Source organism: Selaginella moellendorffii, unplaced genomic scaffold, assembly GCF_000143415.4.
Source record: "Selaginella moellendorffii unplaced genomic scaffold, v1.0 SELMOscaffold_144, whole genome shotgun sequence".
NCBI classification, from domain to species: Eukaryota; Viridiplantae; Streptophyta; class Lycopodiopsida; order Selaginellales; family Selaginellaceae; genus Selaginella; species Selaginella moellendorffii.
Genome location: NW_003314405.1, coordinates 203167 through 226963, shown reverse-complemented (window position 1 = coordinate 226963; position 23797 = coordinate 203167). Strand labels below are relative to the sequence as shown.

General features: G+C 48.2%; 4 protein-coding genes across 4 annotated transcripts; 1 reads left to right on the top strand and 3 right to left on the bottom strand.

The window, feature by feature from the left end:
* Window positions 1-129: 129 nt before the first annotated feature.
* On the bottom strand, window positions 130-2785 carry LOC112343335. The gene has a single exon (XM_024666611.1). The coding sequence runs from the start codon at window positions 2617-2619 to the stop codon at window positions 190-192; it is 2430 nt and encodes an 809-aa protein (XP_024522379.1). The 5' UTR covers window positions 2620-2785; the 3' UTR covers window positions 130-189.
* A 12774-nt stretch (window positions 2786-15559) lies between these two features.
* LOC112343341 (pentatricopeptide repeat-containing protein At2g17140-like) lies at window positions 15560-18505 on the top strand. The gene has a single exon (XM_024666626.1). The coding sequence runs from the start codon at window positions 15560-15562 to the stop codon at window positions 18503-18505; it is 2946 nt and encodes a 981-aa protein (XP_024522394.1).
* Window positions 18475-20856, bottom strand: LOC9646494 (carboxyl-terminal-processing peptidase 3, chloroplastic). Its single transcript, XM_024666592.1, has 13 exons — window positions 20723-20856; window positions 20362-20664; window positions 20229-20310; window positions 20048-20178; window positions 19914-20000; window positions 19786-19864; window positions 19635-19726; window positions 19546-19584; window positions 19381-19500; window positions 19242-19328; window positions 19027-19176; window positions 18850-18957; window positions 18475-18765 (listed from the first exon to the last, which is right to left on the bottom strand). The coding sequence occupies exons 2-13, from the start codon at window positions 20662-20664 to the stop codon at window positions 18553-18555; spliced, it is 1491 nt and encodes a 496-aa protein (XP_024522360.1). The 5' UTR covers window positions 20723-20856; the 3' UTR covers window positions 18475-18552.
* A 75-nt stretch (window positions 20857-20931) lies between these two features.
* Window positions 20932-23430, bottom strand: LOC112343332. The gene is made up of 11 exons (XM_024666593.1): window positions 22350-23430; window positions 22188-22287; window positions 22014-22079; window positions 21878-21970; window positions 21750-21806; window positions 21641-21703; window positions 21510-21578; window positions 21382-21454; window positions 21227-21318; window positions 21149-21178; window positions 20932-21095 (listed from the first exon to the last, which is right to left on the bottom strand). The coding sequence occupies exons 1-11, from the start codon at window positions 22793-22795 to the stop codon at window positions 21057-21059; spliced, it is 1128 nt and encodes a 375-aa protein (XP_024522361.1). The 5' UTR covers window positions 22796-23430; the 3' UTR covers window positions 20932-21056.
* Between the last annotated feature and the right edge of the window lie 367 nt (window positions 23431-23797).

Here is a 23797-nt window from a genome sequence, read left to right as displayed (position 1 = left end):
AAGAGGAGCTCATCGTGGAGTATAACTTTGAAGAGCAAATGGTGGGAGTCAGTGGATCGCTGCCACGTGTAGGGACGGGATGTGGCCAGCTCGGCTTCCCAAACTAGTTAAAGGCTGTAGTTAACCTAATAAAAACATAGTTTAGTAATAGCATTAATAACTCTTAATCCGCCACCTTTTGGAGTTGTTCTAACAATCAATGACCACATTTTCGCACAGCTTGTCCAAGCCATCTTGCCATGGATACTCGGAGTAATTCGCCCCAACATCATAAGTCCGCTTCTCTTCGTCCAAATCCCCAGCCTTTTTTTCCTCTTTCTCAGCGTTGCATTCATGCTCCTCGACGTGGTGCTTGTAGTTTGCAGTGCTGGATCCAAAGCTGGATGGAGGGAGTGTCTCCTGACGACATCTCTGCGATGTCCGCGAGAAGACGTAACTGTTGAAGAGTAAGAAGAGTCCTTTCAGAAACCACAGTAGCATCCCCAGGCAAACGATCCCACCCATGGACGATGTTGCAATCAAGTTTCGCTGCTGCTTGTGCTCCGGAGGAAGGACCGAAAACCCCGCAGCTCCAAATGCTAGCAGCCCGAAAGTGATGGAGATCGCGAGCGTCAGTCCGGCCGCGAACAAAGTTCGCTCGATCCGCTTCACCACCTCCTGAATGAAGATGTCCGGCATTGGGAGCACACCTCGAGCTGCTGCTAGCGTGCTGGCCATGGCGAAGAAGAAGGACAGGCTGTTGAACCACACGAAGAGCTTGACACCAATCTCGTTGATGTAAACGTACTTCCCGTTGAGGCCACTGGGAGGCTGGAGGAATCCCTGGAAGCTTATGCTTGCGATGAGCGCCGCCCCGACGAGGATCGCGTTGAGAGCGTCCACGAAAACTTGGCGATCCCGGTAGAGTATCTCGAGGTAAGCTCGGACGTCTTCGCGAGAGGAGAGCTCCTTTCGGATATCTGGATGCTGGCGTTCCACCGCGTACCTGTATGGCGACTTTGAGTGACCATCGTCGAGGTTGGCTTTGCATTCCCGGATCTCACAGAGCTTGGTCACCACATCGTTGTATCCCAGGATGGTTGCCCAGTGCAAAGCCGTTCTCTTCGTGTGGCTTCCCTGCTCGTTGACAATGTCTCTCCACGCTCGTCGAGTGTCGATGAACTTGACGATCTCTTGCCTCTCCTCGTAGAAGAGCCAGAACGCAAATGGTATGTCCTCCTGGAGCTTCTCGGCTCTCTTGCCAAAGCGCTCCACGTCCCGGCCTTTGAGCTTGACCCGGAGATCCTCCACATTCCTCTCGAGAAACGTGTTCATGCTCTTGAGGATGTCCGCCATCTTGTACTTGCAGTGCCTGTGATCCGCGAGAGAAGCCGCGAATTCCATCTTCCCGTGCTGTAGAGCGCTGAGCAATGCCGAGGCCATCTTTCTCTCGAACAAGCCCGGATCACTTCCATATGTGATGTATCGCTTGAGCAGCTTCATCACCAAGTTGATGCTTTCCTTGTTTCCTCTCTTGGCAGCCCAGTCGACGAGGTCGGACGCTATCAGCAACCTCTCCAAGTTGGCCGAGTAGTTTTGCTTCTTCTTCTCGATCGCGTAGTCTAGACTTCGATCTAGCCTCTCAATCATGCCGGAATCCCCGTATCCTATCACGTACCTCACCAAAGAGATTTGCGGGAAAGCTCTTCGATCCAGCAAGCCTTGCTCCATCACAACTCTCAGAAGATCCCGGACGTGCTCTCGGCCATGCTCTTCGGCAAGCTCCAGCACGCTCTTCCCAGCTCTATTCTCCGAGAAGACTCGCAATCCTCGCCCCACGCAAGCCTCCACGAGGAGCCTCACTGCTTCTTTGTCACCTCTCATGGCCGCCCAGTGTAGCGGAGTCCCCTTCTCCACAACGTCGCGGGCTTGCAGCGACGCTCCTCGCGCGAGCAGCCACTTCATCGCCGCGATCCTGCCGTTCCACGCCGCGTAGTGCAGCGCCGTGAGCCCGGATCGACTGGCGGAATTCACGTCCCGCGGCACTGGAAGGCGCGCAAAGATGAGCTCCAGAGCGTCGACGGATCCAGACCTGGCGGCGAAGTGTAGCGGCGTGGCGCCGGTGTGATCGGCCTGGGAAATCTCCGCGCCGCGCTGGAGGAGGAGCTCCGCGAGGGCCACATTGCCCTTGCCCAGCGCGTAGTGGAGAGGAACCATTCCATGGCGATTTATGGGACTGGAATTAGGGTTCATGCCATTGGCGCCCAAGGCCTGGAGTAGAGCATCGAAGACCGCGACGTCGCCGCCGATCGCCGCGATGTGGAGGGCGGTGTCGCGATCGGAGAGGTCGCCGCGGAGGATGTCGATGGCGGCATCGCGGCGGAGGAGCGAATTGACGAGGGGGAGATTGCGGAACTCGCTGGCGAGGTGGATGGCGGTGGTGTAGTGATTGTAGACGTTGTGGATGTCGAAGCCGTCGCGTATGAGCTCCTCGAGCTTGGAATCGATGCTGGATTGGGTGGAATCGGCGCTGGATTGGGTGGAATCGGCGCTGGATTGATCGCCGGATTGGGTGGAGAGGAGATTGTAGAAGCGGTACTCGAGCGATTCGCCCTTGGTGCGCTCGGCTGGAGGAATCATCGCATTGATTGTGAATTTGCGATGGTTTCTCGCAAGGAATTGGAGGAAGAATTCTCTTGAGAGGTTAGAACAATTGGAGTGGTCAATGTCACGCGCTGTAGAAGCTCTCACGACTCTTCCATGCTTTGTTTGTTATGTAAAGTAAGAGAATATTCAGGACAAATGCTTCAAACTTTGCAGTAGTTCCATTTGCCTGAAATTAGCTAATGGAACTTGGAAGCAATCAATTTTGACCATTTTTGTTTTGTAGGATACTCAAACTAGTATTTATTTTTATAAATATAAATTACATTATCATAAAATACAAATGCCTTTAGTCATAAAAATATAATATTACCTAAATAAAATTTTCTACTATCATGTATCTTTATTTATGTTAATAAAATAGTTAATATCATAAAAACTTTATTTCTTAATTTGGGATATATTTGAAAAGTTTCAATTTTAAGATTTTTTTTATTTTTTAACAACACTAATTTTCATGTTAGTATAAAAATTATTAAATTTTACAGATTTTTAAAATAACTAGTAAATTCATTATTTTTATTAATACTCCCACAACTTTGATTCATTGAATTGGTCCTCACCTTCACATAAATTTTGTTATAATTACATAGTTTCAACCTTTAATATATACATATTTTGAAATTTAATTAAATATAATAATTTTAAAAAAATAAAAATAGAATATTTTTATCCCATGATGAAAACATGGCATGTGTGTTGACTAATATTTCAAAAAACCATTTAATAATTTATTCAAAAACTCATTTTTAAAATTATAAAAATTAATAACCTTTATAAAGTGAAGTGATTCTATTAGTTTTATTTATTTATTTATATTATAAATAGCTACTTCATAACTTTAAAAAAAAAAGAAGACGTGCACACAAACTTACATTCATTAACTTGTAATATAGTCTAACTATATGGTACAAGAATTTTAACTTCATAATGAATTATAGTTTTGAATAGTTAAAATTAAATATAAATAAGAATGGGCTTTTTTATCTTATTTAATAAATAAGTGTTGTGAGTGCATGGAATATGGAAAGGGAATACAGAAATGTGCATATCAATTAGCCCAAAAACCCTAGCTTATATACAGGAGCAAGTGGTCCGGATTGAAACCAATCTGACGGCTACCAAAATCCCACTACGCTAATATTAGTATACGGCATCGTAGCCGTACACTTGGCCCTCACATCATCCTCTCCTCTCGGAATAATGGAAGACCATCAGGGTTCTCTTGTAGATGGGCCGGGATCTGGAGGAACATTAGGAGGAGGCATCGGTGGATCTGTAGGTGGCTGTAAGGAACCAACTCACCGAGGTGTCGTAGGCTAAAGGAACCCCGAAAGCATGACCAAAATGACAAAGAGTTCATCGGATGGGACCAAGTCAAAGATCGAGTCCAAGACCGACTCTAGGACCGAGTTCGAGATAGAGTCCGGAATCGAGTCCGAGACCAACTCGAGGACCGCGTTCGAGTCCGAGTTCGAGACCGAGTCCGAGATCCGAAATCGGGTCCGAGACCAAGTCCGAGGTCGAGTCCGAGGTCGGGTCCGAGATCGGGTCCGAGATCGAGTCCGAGATCGAGTCCGAGACCGAATCCGAAGTCGGATCTGAAATCGGGTCCGAGATCGAGCCAGAGACTAAGTCCAAATACTAATACGGGTCAAGGGGTGAAAGCCCAAAGCGTGTGTCTCCCAGGGGGGGGGGGGGGGGGGGCTGCAGGGGGTTCCAAAAGTATAGTAGGGATAGTGAGGTCCAGGAACCAGTTTTGAAGGGACTCTCCAGTGGGGCTTCCAAACTGACTTGAGGTTGAGACTGGGACCGAGGGGCCTTGGGTGGGAGTGAGCATGGGCTTGTTTGGTGCCGGAGGGGCCATCCAGGGAAGTGCTCAAGAGCAGCTCCCACTCCCGAAAGGGAAACCGATTGCGGTGCTCCTGGCTCATGTGGAGTGGTGTCCCACTTGAGTACCATGCGGCTCATTGGTCCTCGCCCTCCCTAGGGGCTTGGGCCTTCCTTCGGGATGGAAGTGGGGGGATAGAGGTACCCATACCGGGCCGTTAGGCCACGGTGTTTCGCCCCGGCGTCCCGAAGCAAGTGTTGCACTCAAGACTTGGGATTTAGAGGGTCCCATGATCAAGTCTTGTGGTACCAAGGGATGTTAGGAACCTGGAAGCTTGGTGTGCTTGGCTGCTTGTGCTTGCGGGGAGTGTAGTCGAACCTTAAGTCCAGTCTAACCCGGGGAGGGGGATTGGGAGTGATTTGGGAATCCGTGGATGGATGGCTAACACTCCGTTGCTCGTGCAGTGAGTAGATGAGACCAAGTAGGAGCTGGTACCATAGGCGAGAACCTTGGCAAGGGAACTTAGCAAAAGCCAAGGCAGTGTTGGATGGATAGATGAGGTAAGCTGACAAATTGGAAAGGAGAAATTTGTGGCTTACAATTTGGTATCGGAGCCTTTTCCTCAGTTCTAGCGAAGGATAGAGGCGGATTGCTGGGAGATGGCAAGGGCAAGGTGTAAACGAACACAGGCGGAGACGGAACCTCCGCCAGAGCTGGAGCCTCTGGTCGAACAAGAGGCTATGGATGAGGAATCCTTACATGAGGAGGACTCTAATGAGGAAACTTCCAAACAGGAGTCCGGTGGCGAGGTTCGGTCATCCAAGGCTCGATTGGACGTGCTAAAAGGACAGTTGGCACAGACCAATGCCCTGCTGGAGACTCTCGTACGCAAGCTAAAGCGTGACGAGAAGCGGAAGAAAAAGAGAAAGACTGCAGATGCTGGCAGCGCAGAAGGCGCGGACCCTTCGGTAGGGATTGAGGCAGAACCAAACAAGGTCGAACAGACCGAAGTAGAATCAGTCCCTCAGGCAGTTCCCAAGTACAAACCAAAACCCCCACCGGTCTTCAAAGGAGTGAATGACTATAAGGTGGTGGAGGATTGGTTTTACGATATGGAGGACTACTTCCGAGCGTTGCGATTACCGAGCTCGGAGAAGGTCCCATGTGCAAAACCATACTTGGCAGATAATGCCAAGTCTTGGTGGAGAACGACGGAGGCCAACGAAGGACCAGTGGCCACTTGGGACATGATGAAGGCGAGGATCCGCGCAACATACGTTCCTCCGAATGCCACTCTGCATTTGAGAGATGAGCTGAGTAGGCTGAAGCAGACTGGAACCATCCAGGAATATGTGAATGAGTTCATGGCAAAGAGGATACTTGTCACGGACATGGGGGATATGGATGCATTCCATGCCTTCATTTCAGGTTTGCAAACCTGGGCTCGCGGTGAGGTAATGCGCAGGAACCCGACCAACTACAAGGAAGCGTTGGATGCAGCCATCAAGGTGCATTTCAACGATAACCTGCGAAAAGGGAACACGACGGGGTCGGGAGCCACGTTTAGCAAAGGGGCCAAACCAAGGGGAACGTATAGCAGGGGGAAATTCAAGAAGAGTTTCTCTAAGAATGAGTCCTCGGGGTTCCGGAAAGGCAAATCCGGTGGCCAGCGAGCGAGTACGTGGGGAAGTCAAGCGAAAAGAGACAAACCCACAGATAAGAAGGTCAAGTCGTATAGCAGCGTGGGAAACAACGTATGCTACAACTGCGGTGAAGCGGGACACTTTTCGAGGGAATGTCCCTACCCGAAGAAGGCCAGAGCCAATATGGCCATCAAGTCGGTTGAAGTCCAAACTGAGGTATGTGATCCAGTCCCTAACTCAAAGTTACTCATTACACGAGCAACTTTGGTAGAGAGTTGTTCGCGACATCTACTAGCCCTCCGAGGGAAGCTCGGAGATAGCTTTGTTAAGATCCTTATTGACACGGGTGCTTCAGATAATTTTGTGGCTGCAGACATAGTCCGGCAAGCCGGACTGGGTGTATGTTCCAGAAGGGGAACTAAGGAAGGTAGCCTTGGAAGAGTGTCATGACGGACCTCTCGCGGGACACGACGGAGTGCCCAAGACGATGGGCTTACTCAAAAGGAAGTATCACTGGCCAGATATGGCTAAGGACGTCCAAGACTATGTAAAGACATGTCCAACATGTCAGCAGGTCAAAGCCGTGACGAAGGCTAGTGGGGGCTTGTTGCAAAGCATCCCCATTCCAGATCGTCCGTGGAAATGTCTCACGATGGACTTCATCACGGGACTACCCCCAAGTGAGGGGTTCGATGCGATATTCGTGGTAGTGGACCGATTTTCAAAGATGGCACATTTCATACCCACCACAACGGAAGTGGATGTGGAAGGTGTGGCAAAGCTGTTCTTCGAACAAGTAGTTCGAGTGCGGGGAAGGCCGGAAGAGATTATCTCAGATCGAGATAAGATCTTCACCAGTAGGTTCTGGAGGACACTCCTAGAACAGTATCGCACCAAGCTGAAATTCAGCACAGCCTATCACCCACAGACAAGTAATGGGTATTAAGTCAAGATTGATGGCACTAACACTTCTTGACAGACGGACAAACGAAAAGGGTGAATAGGCAGCTGGAGGATTATTTGCGATGCTATGTCTCGGGAGACCAGACCAACTGGGTAAGTCATTTGGGACTTGCGGAAATGTGTTATAACAACTCACCACATTCGAGCATCGGGGTGAGTCCATGGGAAGTCATCAATGGGCGAGCTATTGAAGGTCCTGTGGAACTTGGCGTGGCCGAGTATCATGGAGAGTTACCCGCAGTGGAGGCATTCACGGCGGAAAGACTCAACATTTGGAATCTAGTGAGGGATTCCTTGGAACGGGCTCAACAAAAGCAAACTAAGTACGCGAACCAAAAGCGTCGGGATGTGGAGTTCCAAGCTGGGGAGAAGGTGTGGCTGAACACCAAGAACCTCAGGCTACCAAGTGGGATCAGCCGGAAGTTGACCCAAAGGTAAAAATACATGTATTCCTATAAATGAATTGATCTTGAGTTCCTTAAGCAGGTTCGCGGGGCCTTACGAGATTGAGGCTCGAATCGGTGAAGTGGCTTACCGTCTCTGATTTCCTCGAGAGATGGGGAAGATGCATCCCGTGTTCCACGTGAACTTACTCAAGCCGTATTTCGAGGATCCGCTTCGCAAGGACCAAGTAAGACCTTTACCTGAGGTTATCCAAGGGGAGGAGGAATACGAAGTCGAGGCCATCCTCAATGCGCGCAAGAGCAAGCGACAAGGACGCGAGGTGAGAGAGTTCCATGTGAAGTTGAAAGGATTTCCACACTGCGAAGCAACATGGGAACCGGAGGAGAACCTAGCGAACGCGCGAGATCTAGTGGAGGAATTTCTGCATGGCAGAACTCTATGTACTTATGCAAAGTTCAATTAAAAGTATCAATTTGAGAAGTTGAGCAATGGCATATGTTGGGACCCGAAGGCGCGCCGAAGGTAAGCTAATTAGCATGGGTTAGCTAGGTCGACCAGGCGTAGGGAGCTACGCCCGACTCCCTGCGGGGATGTCGAATCCATAGACGTATTCTACGGAAGTTGGGTTCGAGTCCCAACCCCCTAGTAAAGTAAGGCTAGGTTCAAGTCCCGACCCCATACTAGGGCGTGGTGAGGGGAGGAGTATAGGGACACCTATATTCCGTTGTCATGAGTTCTTGGCCGGGGAGGCTAACTTAGGCACACCGCTAAGTGGGGGGATGCCCCCGGAGACATGGTCAACAAGTCGTAGGATAAAACAAGATGTTCGATGTGGGCATCGAACTTCTTCTATGGGTGGTGGAGTTGTAAGGAACCAACTCGCCGAGGTGTCGTAGGCTAAAGGAACCCCGAAAGCATGACCAAAATGACAAAGAGTTCATCGGATGGGACCAAGTCAAAGATCGAGTCCAAGACCGACTCTAGGACCGAGTTCGAGATAGAGTCCGGAATCGAGTCCGAGACCGACTCGGGGACCGCGTTCGAGTCCGAGTTCGAGACCGAGTTCGAGATGAGTCCGAGATCCGAAATTGGGTCCGAGACCGAGTCCGAGGTCGGGTCCGAGATCGGGTCCGAGATCGAGTCCGAGATCGAGTCCGAGACCGAATCCGAAGTCGGATCCGAAATCGGGTCCGAGATCAAGCCAGAGACTAAGTCCAAATACTAATACGGGTCAAGGGGTGAAAGCCCAAAGCGTGCATCTCCTAGGGGGGGGGGGGGGGGGGGGGGGGGCTCCCGGGGGGTTCCCAAAAAGTTAGTAGGGATAGTGAGGTCTAGGAACTAGTTTTGAAGGGACTCTCCAGTGGGGCTTCCAAACTGACTTGAGGTTGAGACTGGGACCGAGGGGCCTTGGGTGGGAGTGAGCATGGACTTGTTTGGTGCCGGAGGGGCCATCCAGGGAAGTGCTCAAGAGCAGCTCCCACTCCCGAAAGGGAAACCGATTGCGGTGCTCCCGACTCATGTGGAGTGGTGTCCCACTTGAGTACCATGCGGCTCATTGGTCCTCGCCCTCCCTAGGGGCTTGGGCCTTCCTTCGGGATGGAAGTGGGGGGATAGAGGTACCCATACCGGGCCGCTAGGCCACGGTGTTTCGCCCCGGCGTCCCGAAGCAAGTGTTGCACTCAAGACTTGGGATTTAGAGGGTCCCATGATTAAGTCTTGTGGTACTAAGGGATGTTAGGAACCTGGAAGCTTGGTGTGCTTGGCTGCTTGTGCTTGCGGGGAGTGTAGCCGAACCTTAAGTCCAGTCTAACCCGGGGAGGGGGATTGGGAGTGATTTGGGAATCCGTGGATGGATAGCTAACACTCCATTGCTCGTGCAGTGAGTAGCTGAGACCAAGTAGGAGCTGGTACCATAGGCAAGAACCTTGGCAAGGGAACTTAGCAAAAGCCAAGGCAGTGTTGAACGGATAGACGAGGTAAGCTGACAAATTGGAAAGGAAAAATTTGTGGCTTACAGTAGCCCATAGGGAACAGAAAATAATTAAGTGTTAGAGTAACACTTGCAAAGATGGCCCTTATGAGTAGGACATGAATACACGAAGTTGTATTTCAGTGAGTTAGCACCTCAAAATAAGACCTTATGGGTCATTGGATTAGTGAAGTCCAGAAATGTTGGATGACTTAAGTAGAGTCAAGGAATGGTCCTAAAGGATTGGCAAAAGCATTTGAATTGAGGTGTGTTGTACTCCACAAAGGATGGGGAGGATAATAAGATTCAAGTATGAGAACAGTGGGTATCTCATCGATGGCAATTTGTGCCATACTAAAGTCGAGGGAAAGGTGTTCCAAAAAAAAAGCAACTTTGGCACAAAGTTGTATATGAACACTATCATGCCGTGCTAATTGATAGTTGGTATGAGAAACGACTGCTTTGGTCTTGGCAAAGACCCAGACACGAGTGGGAAGTGTCGTAAAGGTAGACTTGTAAAGCCAATAGTGTGGAGACACCGAATATGCCAAGGCATGAGGCCTTAAGGTCAAGTTGGCGAGTTCATTAGAATCCCTTCCCAAAGGAATTCTAATGGAAATAAAAGTTGCATAGCCTAAGTTGGAAGGCCTATGGTTGGAGTGTGGTGACCCAAATAATGATAAAGGTGTGGAAACACTAACAATGAGTTGTAGGATTTGAAACTAAGAAAAAAGGTGCAAAATAATTGGTTAAACTGGTAGAAGACAACTATCTAAAACTTTTTATTGGGATAAGAAAGTTAGCTATACCCTTATGGGGGATAAATTGCTTATGTTGCGATATAATAAGTCAATGTGAAAAAGAAATGCTCATTGTCAAAGAAGCCATCATTAGGACACCCAAACACTCTAAAACACTAGGAGGTGATGTTTAGTGTCATGAGGGCAATAGATAAGGCCTAAAGGGACTAAATCCCTAGCAAATGATGGATATGAAGTGCCATCCAAATGTCAAAGGTTGAGGAGATAAGAGAAGTCTGTTTACCCAAATTAGACAAAGCCAAGAATGGGATTTTGGCAAGGCTAGTGATGGGCATATAAAGGCCCATAAATAGAAACATTAATCCCGGTATGTGAGATTATAAGGTGAGCATACCCGGATTGAGGAACCACTTCTTAGGCTATCAGGTAGGTTCATTCTTATAAATACTTGCTAAGGCATGGTAGAAAGTGCAAAACTATCCTCCTAATCTAGAGAAGAATAACCAAAGGAAATGTGTGAGACAAAAAACAAGTAGTAAGGGGATAGAACCGAACCATGGAAATTGAAGGGCATAACCAAAGGTGGTTATGCAAGTTGGGAGTGGAGAATCAAGTGGGTGCTCAAGTATATTGTTACTAGCAACCTTGATGCCATGGAGAGTCTAAAGTATGGAATTGTTCATGTTAGACCATATGGCAATTAAAAAGCTTGTGAAAGGAGAGGCCTTAGCAAGTTAAAGAATAGAGTCCCTTCAAGATTCCTAAAGACAATTCTAGATAACTTAATACCTAGAAAGCCATGTGTAAATGGTTCATAGAACACACGAAATCAAAGTGGCACAGCAGAAGCATGGTTTTAAAGCTTGCTATAAGGCAAGACTATTAAGGTTAGGGAAGTAATTCCCGAGTGTTCAAAGGGATGGCTTTGAACAAAAGTCAATGGTCAAGGACTTTCACACTTATGCATGAAATTATGTTACGTTGGTCAGATGACTTGCTAAACAAAATTGGCAAGTCAGAAAAACAAATCCCCTAGTTGAAGATGCTAACTTCAAAATAGGTGGCCCATGAGGCCGAGCATAGAGGAGTCCATGCATGATTACAGACTTATCAAGTAAGAGGACTTGGCAATGCAGAGGAACTAAGTTCCTAAGTTGTGATTTGTAGCACGTTTTTAAGTATAAGTTGGTGCACCGGCATAGGGAGTCACACCAAACATCTTGAGTGATGCTATCTGTAGATGCATATACAGAGGTTGGGTTCGAATCCCGACCCTCTAGTGCTTGGGTTCGAGTCCCAACTCATTAGGGCATGGTGATGGTTTGGAATATGAAGATACTCATTTTTCGGTGATCATGGACTCTTAGTAAGGAGACTAGCTTGGGCACACCGCTAAACAGAGGATGCCCTAAAGTCGTGATGTACGGTTAGATTGCTTAGTGTGAAATTTCAACATATCTAACTTGAACACTTTGGTGCAAGTGGCACCTAGGACATGGTGAATGAAATGAGGACACCCAGTCTCAGTTGCTATGGACCCTTGGTCGAAAAGGCTGGCTTGGGTGCACCGTTAAGTGTGGGGGATGCCCCCGAGGTCATGGTCAACAACTTAAAGGTCTAGAAGACCTAGTATCTATTAGCAAACCTATTAAAGTGACAAGATGAGATCACTAGGTAATCTTGTGGCTAAATAAAAACAAGGTCTTTATTTGGGTAAAGAATAAGGTTCTTAGTTTAAAATATTGATTTGAACTAATGATAATGGTGTGGCTTAGTCAAAGTGACCAAGTGGGAAGAACACTTAAGGGAAATGAGCTATGTCAATGCAATAGCATAGTAAGTCTAAAGAAAGTAGTCTCTAGGAGAGACCCGTGAAAGGGTCATAAAGTTGGGCCATAGATAGAGCTCATAGCAGAAACTGCTAAAGAGATCTACTAGGGGTGAGCACCCTTTGGACTTGGCAAGGTGGAGCTTTTGCCATGGAACCGAAAGAATACCTCAAGGATGGAGGTAGTGATCCTATGTTGCTTGGTGCAACAATCAATGGATAGGAGCAAAAGACTAATGGCTAAGAAAAGAGCCACAGGAACTATAGAAAGGAATCTAAATGGCAAAGTTAGGTTATGAACACTAATATATTAGAGACTAATGGATTGTGGGAAAGGCAATGTCTTTCTAAAGATGGATTTTTAATTGCTCCAATTTAGCGAAAGTGAAAGCTCCAAAGGAAGGAGCAATAAGGTAGCTAAATGATAGGGCCATGGACAAACTAGCACAAATTATAGTAATTGGAACTTAGTGTTAAAGATGGCACGAAATAGAAAAAAGGATGGTGGTGCTCTCAAGTAGAGAATTTCCTAGAATGGGGAAGTGGAGTTGCACAAAATATGCATTATAAGATGTCAAAGACACCTAGGAAATTGACTTTGAGAAGTCAAAAGTAAAAGTTCCAAAGTGTAAATATTATAACTGAGACTACTCGAGAATGAATAGTGGGATTGAGATAAAGAAAGTGTCTCTAACAAATTTAGTGAGAACTAAACCAATAAAAGGAAAGAACCACCATAAACAGTCGAATAAATCTCTAAGTTAGAGAGACTATGCTCCTTAGAGGATGGGCAAGGCATGGTGAGCCTTCGGTGATAAACCATTGACAAATATTAGCTAGGTGCCAAAGATGGAAAGGATAATACATGCTAATATTACTTTATAAAATAGTTTGTCGTTTGATGAGGACATCGAACTTTGTCTATGGGTGGTGGAGTTGTGAGACACAAATCCCTAAGCCCCAAAGTGGAGCCGAAAGGGTGCCACGTGGTAGTGGCCGAAGCGAAAGCCAAACGAGTGTAACACGTTTGGACTAAAAGCTCCAACTTGAAAGGTCGGGAGCGAGAGTGGAACTCCCAATGAAGTGCTCGAGGAACAAGTACGAAGTGAGCAATAAGTGAATCTCTAGAAAAGGGACACAAGAAGTCCAACACGTGACATGTGGAAGTGTCCGAGATGGAGTCTAAGATGGACCCAAGATGGAGTCTGAGATGGACCCGAGATGGAGTTCGAGATGGACCTGAGATGGAGTCAAAGATGGACCCAAGATGGAGTCTGAGATGGACCTGATATGAAGTCTGAGATGGACCCAAGATGAAGTTTGAGATGGAGTCTGAGATGAAGTCTGAGATGGAGTCTAAGATGGACCCGAGATGGAGTCCGAGATGGACCCGAGATAAAGTCCAAGATGGAGTCTGAGGTGGAACCGAGACCAAGACCGAGATTGAGACCGAGTCTGAGGCCAAGGCCGAGGCTGAGACCAAGACTGAGTCTGAGTCCGAATACTAATACAAGCTGTTGAGTGAAAGCCCAAAGCAATCGTCCCCTAAGGGGGGTGGGCTGCAGGGGGTTCCAAAAGTATAGTAGGGAGAGTGTAGGGGTTGGAGCCCAGTGGAGTCAGTTTGGCCAAGAAAGACCAGTTTAGCCCAGGAAGGTTGTACCCAGGTGTTGGGTGATGAGCTGACCACTAGGAAGTCCAAAGCTAGAGTGAATACGGACCAACAAGCGAGGTAGCTTGGTGAAGTGTTCAAGAGCTGGCTTTAATTCCCTTGGGAGATTGAATGGTTGATGCTCCCAGTCCAAGTATGGATGGCACTACTTACTTAGATACCTAGCATGGCTTAACGAAACCTCACTCTAAGCCCATGGCTAAAGCACCCAAAGGCAAAAAGTGGGGAGAGTACCCATGAGGCTTGCGTAGGGCCATGGTGTTCCGAATTGTTGTCCCAAAGTCCCAGACTGTGGAAAGAAAGAAGAGTAGTCCTTTGGTGTAGTGACCAAGGATACAGTCATGTGGTAAAGAAGTCCTAGAGGACCATAGGACATAATGGTCGGGCCTATAGGCCTTGATCCAATGGCAGTGTTGGCAAACTCGGTCATTGACAAAAAGGGACTTGGTGGGGATTGGAAAAAGGATATTGGGGAAGGCTATTCCTCATGTCCGCGGGCATCTTAAGGATGCTAAAGAGTGAATTTGGGATGATCACTCATGGATGGATGGCCCAATGTTTGAGAGACGAGACGGTGATGCAGATGGTGTTAGACCACCGGTGTGACCAAGATGAAGGGGCATAGCCTTAGTGTAACGGGCCGATATATTAGTGGTACCTTGGGGTGTCGATCATGGGATTGGACACATGAAGCACTTGGACCAAATGCAAAGGTTGAGTGGCATGGATGCCATTTTTGGGGCTAGCAAACCCCAAGTTTTAAATTAGACTTATAAAGGTTGTGAATGGGACTCCTTCAAGTGGTTGGAAGTGTGGTTAAATGACTAAAGTAGAATGGAAAAATTAATCACTTATAGTATGGTCACATGTAAGAAAGTCCCAGATGTTAGTGGGACTTTGTGGATAAGTTTTTATGTTTTGACCCAGTAATGGTGTTAGCGAGCACTACTGTAGATAGAAAAAGATTTAATGAGAATAAAAAAAGAAGGGATATTGAAGGATAGTGTTTCTTATGTTTTGGGGCATTGTAAGGATGTTAAAGTGTAGTTACAGGACAACCACTTAAGAATGAATAACACTAATGAGATATTTAAAATAAATATAGCCTTAACATAAGAAGCTGGTGCATCAATGGTAATATTGAGTGTCCAAAGTAAGACTAGATATATAAAGCACTTAGATTAAGTATGAAATTAATGTGGATATAAGAACACATTGGAGGCTAATAAATACCCCAAGTTGGGATGAGGATTTATAAGGGTTGTGAGTGACTCTTTTAAGTGGTCAAAAGTGTAATTAAATAACTAAAGTAAAATAAGTCTATTTGCATTCATAGATCACATCATAAAGAGAAAACAATATTTATGAGTTTGTTGTGTGTCATTAGTATTTTACCTTTGATTTGGTACATAATTTCAATCATTGTTGAAAGGAATTACTCCAAGAACCAAAAAAACTTTTAAATGTATTTGGAGTGCAATAAAAGCCTCTTTAGAAATTCAAGTGCTCCTTTAGCTTTTGGTCTAGAGGAATGCATTATTTACGAGAATAAAACAGATTGAGAGCAAATTTAATAGTGAATTGTACTGCTATGGAAAAATTCATAATTTTTATAGATAATCTTAAAATAATTATAAAATATAAAATATTTATTAACTAAATATCAATCTGTTAAATAGTAGAATATGCTAATATTCTAAGCATATCCTAGGTAGAGTATGATGTGAATGAAGATGCCCCTGTGCGGCAAGCATAAAAAATTGCGGTTGTTCCCAGGGGCATGGCTCCCAAAAACTCTCTATCACTCACCTCTACATAAAAGTGGCTTTGCTATAATATACTCCTAAATGCGATGCTTCTTGAGAACTAGAACCCTAGCGTTGGACGCGCGAGAGCAAGGTAAGGCCCGCGATGCCGAGCTCCTCTCCAAGCTCCGCGCGATCCTCGTTGGCTCTGACGCTGCCGCTATCGCCAAGCCGCCACCGAGCTCCAGCGCCAGCAATCCCGACAATGCGGGGCTCCTGGCGCGGCTCCGGCGGATTCTCAGCGGGGACAGGGAGGGCGAGAGCACGGAGACGACGAGCATCGGGCTTGTAGCGCATTCGCTGGCCAGGCAGGGCAAGATCGATGAGGCGATCAAGATGTGCTCGGAGATGGCCAGGAGGGGATGCGTTCCAGAGATTACGGTGCTCAGTGCCTTCCCGGCGGTGAGATTGGGAGCTGGAGCGTGCCTGGTGGATCTTCCGCGGGGCTGGAGCTCGCGGCAAGAGCTCTCTCCCCATTCCTCGGTGATCAAGGTCCTTTGCAAGGCTGGGAAGTTCCAAGAGGCTCACAAGAGCGCTGTGGCGATGCTGAGACAGGGATTGGTGGTGGAGACTTTGGTGCTCAACACTCTGGTCTATGGGCTCTACAAGGCCGGGTTGAGCGACCAGTGCTTCCTGCTCCTCCTGGAGATGGCTTCCAGGGGCAGCTCCCTGGATGTTCTTGCCGGAGAAGAGGATGGTGGAAGCGTCGTCCATAGAATCTGTGGAGCTTTGGATGGTTTGATCGAGCACAGCATTTGCCCGGACGTTGTGTTCTACACCACTTTGGTGGATGGGCTTTGCGCGATTGGGAAGATCGAGGAGGCTTACTTCCTCTACAGAAACTCGGCAGCCAAGAACGAGTTTAGCGTCTCGACGTGCAATGCGCTCGTTCAAGGTCTCATCGAGCGTGGCCGGGGTGGCGAAGTTTTTCCGCTCGTCCTGAGCATGGTCAAGAACGGGTTTGCAGTGAAGAACAACGTTCTCAACTCGCTCATCGCGAAGTTTTGCGAGGCAGGGAAGGACGAGATGGTTCTTCCGGGGTTCTACTCAGCCGACGAGAGTTTGCTGGATCACAAGTCGATGCTTGCGGGGCTCTGTGGCCTGGGGAAAGTCGAGGAAGCGTCTCGGTTCCTGGGTGATATGGTCAGAAGGAGTGCTGTTGCGGACACCGACACTCTCAACTTCTTGGTGCTGGAGTTGTGCAAGGCAGTGCTCGAGAGGCCAGAGAACTACAATCTATTCGATACGATCGTGAGAACTACAACAAGTTCCAGCCTTTGCTCTTCTACCACGTACGAGATACTACTGGATTTCCTCTACAAGGCGGACAGGATGGAAGACGTTCACAGACTGGTGAAGAAAATGCTCGACAAGAAGTTCGTGCCGGACAGCAACACGTACAACTCTCTCGTCGTCAAGCTCTGCGAGGAACACAGGGTCGACGACGCTTTGGTTCTACTCAAAAGGGCGACCTGCACCGTGAGCACCGCAGCTAGCAACTGTGTTCTTCAGGCACTATGCAAAGGTGGTGGCGGTGTTGATGTGGCTCTAAAGTTTGTGGAGTGGATGCGAACCAAAGACCAAGCTCCCGATGCCGCGTCCTGCAATGCTCTGATAGAAATGCTGATCAAGGAGAAGAAGATGGAGCAGGCCTTCTCGTTGTGCCACGGGACGATGGTTAAGCAGCGGTTCAAGCTGGACAAAGCCTCGTACGATGCGATTCTAGGTGGCCTCTGGGAGTCAGGGAAAGAAAACGAAGCTGTCAAGCTTTTCCAGCAGATGGTTCGCAACGGCATTGCACCAGACTCTGCAACAAGTAACATTCTCATCGCTGGCCTCTGCAAATCCCGGAAAGTTGACGCCGCTCTCAAGATTGCGAGCATCCTGCCGACGATGGGATGCGTACCCGATCTTGGTGCTTACAAGACACTCCTGGCCGCCCTTTGCGAGCGAGGCGATCCAGAGCTGGTTAAGAACCTGGTGAAGGATATGAGTGACAATGGACGGCTTCTCGATCTCGACAGCTACAACACGGCTTTCCTCTGCTTCTCAAGATCCGGCCGGGACGCAGAGATCCATAAACTATTTCTCCGGATGATGGAACAGGGGTGTGAGCCAGCCGACGAAACTTACGAGCTAGTGTTCGGCAGTCTTTGCACTGCAAACAACCTGGACGGTGCCTGGGAAGCATTACAGGCAGTCATCAAGGCGGGATTCTTGCCTCTGAGGAAATGCGCATACAGGCCATATCTCCTTGGCTTGCTAAAAGCTGGGAGAGTGGAACAGGCAGTAGAGTGTTTCAAGGACAGCATTGGTGGCGACCCCGCAATTCTCCTCGACTGCTTTTTGGAAGCTGGATTGGTGGCCAGGGCTTGTGACTACTATGACGAGACGCTAGCGGACAGGGAAGGCTCAAGCCTGGCTCTTCTGGAGATTATACACGAGCAAAGTGGTGACAGGATGGGCGTTGCATGCCAGTTCGTGAATGAGCTCAGTTCGAGGAGAAGAAGTATTAGCGTCGGGAGCGTAGTTTTGGAGCTGATCAAGTGGAAGAGGCTGGATTTAGCTGCTGGAATGGTGGAGGAAGGATTGAAGCTGGGGTGTGCTAGCAGCTCTACAGTGAAGATAGTGGCGGACAGGTTGCTGGAGGAGAATAAGGTGGACGAGCTATGCAAGCTCTTCGGCGTGGCTTTGGAGCAAGACGAGGATGGGCGTGAGATTGGGCTGGCGAGGAAATACATTCGCAGGCTGCTCACGAGAGGCGAGATTGACGTCGCGAACAGGATTTTCGAGATGGCCGTGAGTGGCGATGGCGGCAAGACGAGGAAGTCCGAGAAGAGGAAGAAGAAAACGTGCGACCTCTACGATTTGGTCATCACAGATTTTTGCAAGCTCGGGAGATTCGAGGAGGGAGCTCGAGTTTTGGAGCACTTGTACGAGAATGGAGTTCTGCCAAGAGCCAATAAGGTATGTTCAACAAATCGTTGAGAATTTACAAGTTTGACGTATAGTTTTCTTTTCTATCTCTTTTCTTTTCACTCGATCAGATGTTCCGCGACTAGTACGCATGCATCGCGCTCCAGGAATTTTTCTGGCCCCGCGGCCTCGCTCACGTCGTCTGGAGATTTGAGTGGAGAGCACTCCACGTCGGGAGCGATTCCAACTTGGTCGATTTGGTGGAGAGATGGTGACAAGTACTTTGCGACGGTCACGAACAGAGCCGAGCCATCCCAGAGTTGAGAAACGCTCTGGATACACAAAAAATAAATTCCAGGAGCGCTCTCAGTGTCACTTCATAACAAAGAAATAGAAGAAGAAAGAGATGGACTTACTTGTATCTTGCCTTTGCCAAACGTTTTGTGTCCCACAAGTATGGCTCTTCCATTGTCGTGAAGAGCCCCGGCTAATATCTCGCTAGCACTAGCGCTGCCTTCGTTCACCTGTGAGGCGAATCGACACAGGTAAGCAAACCAAAGACCAAAGATAAAAAAAAAAACTAGTCGACTTACAAGTACCACAAGAGGATCGTGTGTAAGAGCGTGGCCTCTAGCCACATTGATGGGAAGAGTGACCCCACGTCGATCGACAGTGTTCACTAGAGTTTCGTTGCCATCCAGCCACATCTCCGCAACATCTAGTCCAGCTCTCACCAATCCTCCCTGTAAAGAACGCTGTGACAAGTCAGAAAGGAAAAGCTCCATTTCAATGGAGGAGAAAACTCTACCGGATTGTTGCGGAGATCAAGTATGTAGGAATCCACGTTGCTTTCTTCCAGTTTGAAGATGGCCTTCTGCATATCTGCGGCTGCGTTCTGGAGACAATTCAGCCAGGTTAGTAGACTTGAATTCTGGAAAGGAAGGAACCTGTGAGAATTGTGCCAGGCGTATGTATCCAGTGCTTGTTTTCTGGCCAGACGAGTTTGTGTGTGGCAGCACTGCAGTATAAACTGGAGACATGGATATGGTTTCGCGTTTCAGCTTGAGCTGCACGACAAAATCAGCAAGAGTTCGTTCACATTAGTGGCTTACCTCTTTCAGCTCTGGCGCGGAAGACGTGTCTGGAGAAAGCTGCAACAAATGAAACCAGTAAAGCCGGAAAGAGGATAAACACGTCCTACCGTTCGTCGGAGTTTCACACCGACGATAGTTCCAGCCTTTCCACGGAGTTTTATAGCGGCGTCTTCACCATTCATTCCAACAAGAGCCACATCTGTAAAAGCATCAAAGTTGAGTATTATTTCCGCGGAGGCGAAGGAAAAGAGGAATGACCATCTATCTGAACGAGCTCGTCTCCAGGACGTACGCCTGCTCGTTCTGCTGGGCCACCTTCAATTGTGGCAAGCACAACCTGAAGTTTGGAACGATAAGCTTGAATAAGAAAGAGTGTACAGGATTACCAGCTTGCCAGACTCTTGCTCAGTCGCAATCAACAAACCAACACCATCAACAGCACCATCGTTGCTTATACGGAAGTTTTCATACTCCTGGAGACGACACAAATCAAACTGGACATCTCCTCAGCGATGGTTACCTTTGGCGTGACTATACGAGTGTAAGGGTCGCCAAGAGTTGCAAGCATGTCACGGACTTGCTCGTATGCAGTTTCAGACGAATCCAAAGTCGAGAGTTTCAGAATCGTGTCCTTTAGTTGCGATGTCCAATCTGCGAGGAAAGGCCACTTCAATCAAAGTTTTTTGTATGAAGATGTTTACCTTGCTTATTGAACGTCGGGTCGACATATGTATCTCGAATGATGCTCCACGCTTGGAGAAGTGTTCGCTGAACTGTAAGCACCTGCGAAACGGAGTGTGATTCTCACAGAACTGGAGAAAACCCGGCCTTTACCTCGTTAAAACTTGATCCGGGAAAGGTCAAAACTTCGTCAGCAAGTACCGGACAAGGCGACTGCGTCAAAACCAGTGAAACCGCTGCAACAGCCAAGCTTTTCTTGAAGAACGAGAGAACACCCTTCACGTCCAGCTTCACGGACTCATTTTTCTGCCTGCTCGATTGTTCCATTGGACTGCGCATTCGGCAGGTATACAGAGTTTTTGCTTGTACCCGAAGCGTCTTGACATTTGCCACTTGTTTCCTGATGCAGAGTTCGTTTGCAGAGGCAAATGCGGAGCGTCTACAAAGAGCATCCATCTGAAAAGGAGAAACGTGAGAATTGGATGCAAAAGGAAGAGAGGAAAGATTCACTCACTTGAGAGCCTGTGATTGGAACTCCAACTGTCGAGAAGGAAGAATTATACGTTGGAGCTCCAGATCACGCAAAAGGGCCACAGCCCAACTCCGAGGCGAGCCCTCCAAGGGGCTCCTCTATCCTTGGAGCAAGCAATCCCTATTGCGTGTTCTCGCACGTCTAGTCACTGCAAGAACAAAGTTGAAACGATACACGTGGCACGATTGTAATGGCCAACACCAAATATTCCACAACCAATTGAGTGGCTGGGAATGATAGAAGTGCATATAAACAAGGAAGCAATACATACACTGTGTACACGGAACCGAGTAGAATCTGAATCTCACCCCCGTTTCTATTTGTCTTCTTTCTTCGCTTGCTTCTCCTTGATTTTCTGGAAATTCGTTGCCAGCTTAGTGCATAAACACGGCAATTTTCTGTGCTTACCTTTTTCAAAACTTTGATATACTTGCTAATCTGAATGATAGACAAGTTAGCTGTGTCGAAGCAAAAAGGAAAGAATACCTGTACAAGGCCAGGATGCATCGCATAAGCTTTCTCGAGCCAGCAGAGAGCTGATTCTGGATCTTGAATCGCCACATAACATAGGCCTAGTCCTGGTAGTACAAAAACGAAGGTGGAAAACCATAAAATAAGTGAGATGTGTGCATATAACTCACCACTGAGTGCCGCGAAATGGTAAGGATTCAGCTTCAAAGTTCTCTGGCAATCCTCTATAGATTTGTGATAATCCTGCACAGCGCAAGTCAGCAAGAACGTTGCTAGAAATATTTTTTTGGAGACTGACTTGGAGCAAGTAATGTACTGTGGCTCTCTTGTTATAGCCTTCTGCAAACGATGGTGCCATGTTGATCACCTAAAAACCACAGCAAAACTAAGAAACGACCATCGATAAGCTAGCTTTATGATCTCCATTACCTCGGTGAAAATCTCCCGAGCCGCGGCCAAGCCATCCTTGCCGACCATTTTGGAGACGCCTTCCTGGGCATTGAGTAAGAAAAATGCGTTTCTTTTCTTCGAAAGGTACCTGAATGCGCTTATCAACGTCGTCTCTACCTGATCTCATAAATATTCTCCACATTGCCTACATTGCAAACAAGAAAGAATGATAGAAACTTGGAATCCAATACATGCAGAAAAAAACCACCGCCAAACCTTCTCAGTTTCCAAAACGATGTTGTGATTCTCGTCTCTCAGACAAGCACTTAGCGTAGGAAATATCCTCTTGTCTCCAAAATCCCCAAGAGCCTGCAAGGAAAATCAGGAAAAAAAATAAAAACTCTATACACACCTCGATCGCTTGTATCCTTTCGCTGACATCTCCATCATCTAACAGCTTCGTGTTCTTCAAAAGAACCTGGTAGAAAACCAAAAGCATTCAAAAGAACTTAGAACTCACTCTCAAAAAATCTGGCAACCAAAGAAAAAATCCAGACCATGCAAACTCGAGATAGTTCTTCCATACCCGCTCGGTCGCAGTGAGCTCGGCTTTGAGTCCTCCAAGAATATCCCGCAGCTTGACAGCTTCTCCATAATTCTCATCGCTCACGGCAACTCGGAGCAATCTAGAAGAATGCCGTCACTAAGAGAAAATCCCCATAGCAATCGCAAGAGAAATTTCTCACACCTTTCCAAGAGTTGGACCCTCTCCCAGGTAGTGTAATCCTCGTCCTCTTGAGCTGGAGCGCTGCTTTGCTGCGGCATTCCTTTGCGGAGAGTGGAAATCTGGATCGAGGACGAAGGAGGCGACGAGACAAGCGATAATCTCCTCCAATTCCCAGCAGACAGCCACGAATTCCTGCTCGGATAGCTGCTCGACGACGCCCTAACCGAGACGAATCCCAGGACGATCTTCCCTGTGCCGTGGGGGAATGCGATTGCGGCATGATCGTGGAAGAGCCGCTGCCGCGGCTGCGCGATCGAATCGGCCATAGCGAATGAAATGAATGAAACATAAACCCTAATTCTTGATAGGGCTTTTGGCGAGAATTTGATGGCAGCTAGCCGCTGCGTCGCGCGATCCTTGCTCGCGCGGCTTCGCTCCTCCCGAGCGATCCGCAGCACCACCGGCATTCTTCTCCATGATCCAAGGCCGCAGCAGACGAGGCGGACATTGCTGGAATGCGGCGTTCCTGATCGATCGTGGCATCTCTTCGCGAGGCATCAGCATTCCTCGGCGGCGATCGAAGGAGGTGAGAATGCAGCACTAGAATCGGCAGTAGAAACGAAGGAAGAGGATCCATTCACGAGGGATTTTGGCTTCTCCAAGGTTTTCGCCAAGAAGAACTTACCCGAGCTCCTCAAGCCAGAAGGCCAGGCCAAGATGGCTCCCTTGTTCGCGAGGCTTCGATCGTTCGGAGTCGATGACACGAGATTGAAAGCGCTGGCCAAGGATCACACAACTCTTCTTCGTAAGTACCGCGGCGATCCATCGTCTCTAGAGGAGAACGTCCGGTTTCTCTCTCGCCACGGGCTCAACGACACGCAAATGGCCGACGCTGTGAAGAAGCATCCAGCGCTCCTCCTCCTCGACGTGGCCAGCGATCTAGAACCCAGAGGGAAGTTTCTCATGGAGCAAGGACTCTCTCCATCGGCTATAGCGGCCATTCTCTCGAGCTGTCCAGCGATCATGACGACCAACACCAAAGATCTCATCGCTCGCATTGCCTACCTCTCGCGAGCTGGGATCAGCCGGAAGTTCTTGAGCTCCTGCGTGGTGAAACATCCAGCGCTGCTAAGTCACGACGTGGATCAAAAGCTTCGTCCGGTGCTCAAAGTTCTCAGCGATAGGCTGGCGCCGCAGGTGGTGAGGAACTTGGTGGCCATCGTTCCAGCGGTGTTTGCTCGCAAGCCAGAGATGGTGGACGATCTTATCAGCGCTTTCAAGTATATAGGCTTCCAGGGAGAGGTGGATACGTGGTTGCAATCCATGTCGTGGGGAGTTCGCTTTGGCCCCGAGGCCGTGAGAGACAAGATCGACTTTCTGATGAGCATGGACATCCACTACCGGCACGTCGCGGTGATGCTCAAGGCCGAGCCACACATCCTCCAGGTTGACAACGCTGTGCTCAAGGA